The 4,850-nt window shown below is 30.1% G+C and overlaps 1 protein-coding gene across 1 annotated transcript; it reads right to left on the reverse strand.

The window, feature by feature from the left end:
- Positions 1 to 230: 230 nt before the first annotated feature.
- Positions 231 to 3,463, reverse strand: LOC149244752 (bifunctional pinoresinol-lariciresinol reductase 2-like). Its single transcript, XM_089368064.1, has 5 exons — positions 3,203 to 3,463; positions 2,951 to 3,097; positions 1,209 to 1,455; positions 900 to 1,103; positions 231 to 798 (listed from the first exon to the last, which is right to left on the reverse strand). Exons 1-5 carry the CDS (start codon positions 3,383 to 3,385, stop codon positions 635 to 637), a joined length of 945 nt encoding a protein of 314 aa, XP_089224190.1. The 5' UTR covers positions 3,386 to 3,463; the 3' UTR covers positions 231 to 634.
- Between the last annotated feature and the right edge of the window lie 1,387 nt (positions 3,464 to 4,850).

Below are 4,850 nucleotides of genomic sequence, written 5' to 3' on the forward strand. Positions count from 1 at the left end.
CATTTAAACCAGTTAAGCAAACCATTTAAACCAATTAAAAAGACTATTAAAATTAAGGTTTCAACATTTTAAATTAAATATCTCGAATCATATAACGAAATCACATACAATACCCTTTACATATGTGTAAAGAGAAATAGAATCCACCTCACAAAGCATGCGAAGAAGTTCCCATCCATAAAAGTAAATTTAAATTCCCCTTTAATCATAAAGGTACAAAAGAAAATAAAGCACACTGTGTACTCAACCCAGCATTAAAAAAAGGCTCGCGAGATCCTTTCAAATATTTGACCGAATATTTTCATTTTCTTGGTGTAATACATCTCTATGAGCAAAACCACAGTACTTTTTGGGTAAAATGTACCTTTCCACACAAAACCATCATATATCAAAAAATAAATCTGTACCATCAAAAACTACTTATAATGACTTAGTGCCTTTTCACGATAGTGAGCACAGGGTAGCTTTTCACAATAATACAGTTATATATATATTGAATACTGAAAATATATACTGGCTGGTATTTGTGTGCTAAAAATGTAGAGTTCTATAACATAATGATGAATTATTTATCTGAACTTGATTGGAGATTTCAGGCCACACCCATGCTGTACTACATTAATCTTCATCATGCTTATAAGTAGCGCTTCAAATAAGAATCCATGGTGGTGTATTGCACTTCTGGGTACAATTCTGTTGCTTCTCTTGCATCTGGTCCAATCTCAAAATTACAGAGATCCCCACTGTAGAACATTTGATAGAAGTGGGATATTCCGACCTGATGTTCATAAGGTTGATCTGTATACAAACTTTCCTGATATTAGTTAATGGACAAAACTGAATGTGGTAAACACAGTGATATATATATATATATATATATATATATATGTTCAATATACCTTCCATGCCTGCAAGAAAATCCTCTGCAGAAACGTATGTTTTCTTCAAAGTATTTCCTGAGATTTGTTCCCATTTTTCCACGAGCTCCTTCTGAGAAAGTATATTTTGAGGTGGCCTGATATATACAGTCTTGTTCAGAGTGCGTGGATCATCAATTGTTTTCAGTGTGTATGTTCCAACATCATCTTCGTCCACCCAAACAGCTGAAAAAGAAAATAATAAATTCATATATAGATAAATACTAGGGTTTCAGATAAAACATAGGACTGTTTGATGGTGTAGTACTGAACAAATGTAGCAGGACAGACCTTTAACGTTAACGGTACCATCTCCATAGATAACTACTTCCTCACGTGGAGGCATAAGGCGAGCAATTTGTGCCAAACCTCCTGCTAAATACCCAGCAAATATATTTGAAGAGACATACGTGTGAGGAATGCCTGCTGCTTCAATGGCCCGCCGAACCTTCCTCTTATCAATAAACACAGCGTTACCCGGTTCCAAAGCGTGCTCCATACGGTCTGGGTCCATCCCAAATTCGGAGGGAAGAAATCTCTGCAGTGAAACAATAATATATTATTGTAATGGTAGGTATGAAATTTATGTTCTGAAAAGAGATTTGATCTCAACGCTTGGTAGATCACGTTGACCTAAAGTGAAACAATAATACGTTATTGTAATAATATATTATTGTAATGATATGTATGATTTTTTTTGTAAATCGAAAAGAGATTTGATCTCTGGGTTTGTGTTTGGTATTTGGTAGATCTAAACTTGAAAAGAAATTATTAAGATCGAAAGTTAAAAAGAGATTATGAAAGTGGTAAGAAATTATAAAGATCGAAAGTTAAAAAGAGAATATGAAAGTGGTAATCTTGTGTTTGGTATTTGGTAGATCTAAAGTTAAAAAGAAATTATAAAGATCGAAAGTTAAAAAGAGAAAGAAATTATAAAGATCGAAAGTTAAAAAGAGAGACTATGAAAGTGGTAATCATAATAAGATTGTTACATCTTATTGTTACAGTGTTTAGAAATTATAAAGATCGAAAGTTAAAAAGAGAAAGAAATTATAAAGATCGAAAGTTAAAAAGAGAGACTATGAAAGTGGTAATCATAATAAGATTGTTACATCTTATTGTTACAGTGTTTTTTTAAAGAATAAGTTTGATATAAGTGAAAAGATTAATCTTATAATTATGTTTTACTGGTGTTTATTTTAGAATAGAATTTCTATTTTGGAATAGGATTTCTTTTTGGAATAGGATTTTCTAATTATTAAGAAATATTAAATATTTATAGTAGTAGCTAAAAAATAAATTGAGATTTATTTCAAAAATAGTTATTTCTTTTTATTTTTTATTTTTATCTTTTTAATATTTAAAATAATGATAATATTAAAATGTGATATGAAAATGAGTTATAGATTTTCGAGCCTATAATATTAGTAAAGTATGGTGTTTATTATGTGATAATAATTGTAATATTAGTAAATTGTGATATTTATTATGTGATAATGACTTATTATGTAATATAAACCATAATATTTATTATGTGATAATGACTTATTATGTAACATAAACCATAATATTTATTATATGATAATGACTTATTACGTAATATAAAGCATAGTATTGACTGGTTTATTGACTATAGTATTTATTAAGTGAGGATAATAAAGTATGATGTACTATAAAATTTAAAATTCAAATCTCCAAATTTATTCATTTCATACCAACCATTTAATTTATAAATTAACGTATAAGTAAAAATGAAAATATAAAACATAAATTTTCACATCTAAATCGTTAATTTCGTAAAATTGAAAATATAAAACATAAATTTCTATATACTATGGGTATAATAATTTGATAGGCTGGTTAGGAAACTGTCGCATTCCAGGAAGAAACATACCCATATTCTTCCTACCCGTATATATATATACACATATATAGACTGGTCTGGTCTTTTTATTATAGGAAAAAAAAGAGCCTCCAAATACTTTATGAGCTCAAAGTTAAAAGCATCAAATATAATACCTAAGACTACTGACCTTAATATTCCCAGCCTCTTTTATGGCTTCCACCAATTTCAGCTGTTGAAGGATTTGATTTGTGAAGTGGTTTCCTGCTATGGCACTTATCACAACATCAACCTGCTTCAGCGCTGCTACAAGGCTTTGGGGATCTTCAAACGTTCCCTGCAAATAAACCTACATCAGTTCCCTGCACATAAAGCTATAGCAGATTGCAATTAATTTTTCATTGTTTTTGCGTAAATACTATATAGAGTGCAGAGGTTATACCTCCAAAAGTTTGGCACCAGCCTGTTTGAAGGAGAGCAACATGTGCACCTTCTCAATGTCAAACCCCACTTCTGGCCTGCATAGAACGAAAGTTGGATGGCCTAACGCTAAGCTGGCTTTTACAAACCTTCTACCTATGTATCCAGTGGCACCCACTATTAGAACTCTGCTCAGATTACCCATCTCTAATTCGGCTCCTATTCTATGTTGCCAGGGGAGGAGTAATGTATATATATATAAAAGATTGGGCCTAAAGATTTACTTGGTCAAGTGAAGATAAAGTCTCACTGCGGTGTGAAGCAGAGACATATAACATCCACCAGAACCGGAGAGTAGGTATGATACAGACACGATGGCTGATTCCTGTTTGACACAAGACCACGATGGTATCAATTGCGTGTCAATGAAGCCATCGATCTTCATGAAGTGCAACACATGGCGCAGTTGCTGTAGTGTTGATAGAGTTGGTGGGAGAAGTTGTCCTAAAGACCAACTAGATTAAGTTCCGGTTATTGTTTTCATAATGTACTGTATTAGGCAGCAGCCTTCGGGTGAGTGTAAATGAATTATATATATATATTTACATTTTAATAATATTTGGAAATTTTGGAATAAAGAGTTTACAATTAAATTTTTAAGTGGAATTCTAAATAAATTTGATTCTAAAATATGTTTAAAATTTTTTCTTCAAAACATATAACAACGGTATTGTGTACAAGGTCATAATGATCATTTTTGTCATAATCTATTTTTTGTCCAAAAAATTTGTTTGAGTGAGTGTGTAAATCTTATTTTTGATAGTAGAAATACATTCAACACCATCAAAAACCCTTCAGAACAAAAATCTAGAAACTTAACTGTTTAACCAACATTTCTAAATTTTTCTACCTAATTTTATCAAAATCTTTTCATTTACAGCAAAAATATGGCCTGATTAAACTATGAGTATAACAAATAGAGTACCACATAAACATTCACTTATAAACGCTTTGACGTCACAAATTCGCCTGGACTAGTTTTATTGCTGGAATCTAGTAATTCGTTTTTCAAAAAAGGCTGGGGTGTTTGAAGAGTTTTTTTAATAGTGGGAATGGATTCAGCACCATCAAGAACTCTTGAGACACCCAAAATCTTGAAATTTAATAACTGTAACCCAGATTTTCCAAAATTTCTGCCAGATTTTATCATAATCTTACCTAATTATTCATTATTTTCTAAGCTAATTTGTAAATTTTTTTAGCCTCTTATAAAAACCATATTCAATATTTTAAATATGAGTATTTCCTCTCCTAATCCATATTGCTTAGAATTTGTGAAAAAACAAATAATTCACTAAATTTACTTTTCCAATACAATAAATTTTTTTATTAACCTCTTATAAAAACCACATTCAATATTAGTATTTCCGCTCCTAATCCATATTGCCTAGTATCTGTGAAAAAAAAAATAATTCACTAAATTTACTTTTCCAATACAATATATATATATATATATATATATATATATATATATATATATATATATATTTTAATTAAAGGAAAACCAAAACATAAAATAATTAAACTAACAATACTTAAAATATTAAATGTTTTATATAATTCTCTACCCAGGATAGTAAAGTGAAGTGTCAAATTAATAAAATATTGTA

Source organism: Pinus tabuliformis, chromosome 8 (assembly GCF_031772625.1).
Source record: "Pinus tabuliformis cultivar Carrire ecotype Pingquan chromosome 8, CPIR1, whole genome shotgun sequence".
NCBI classification, from domain to species: domain Eukaryota; kingdom Viridiplantae; phylum Streptophyta; class Pinopsida; order Pinales; family Pinaceae; genus Pinus; species Pinus tabuliformis.

Bases quoted from the DNA above. Each gene is read 5' to 3' on its own strand.
- LOC149244752 (XM_089368064.1), bottom strand. From the start codon at position 3,385: ATGGGTAATCTGAGCAGAGTTCTAATAGTGGGTGCCACTGGATACATA. The intron at 1,104-1,208 runs GTCTGTCCTGCT...TTTCTTTTTCAG, and splicing joins TGGTACCGTTAACGTTAAAG to CTGTTTGGGTGGACGAAGAT. The intron at 799-899 runs GTATATTGAACA...GTTTGTATACAG, and splicing joins TTTTCTTGCAGGCATGGAAG to ATCAACCTTATGAACATCAG.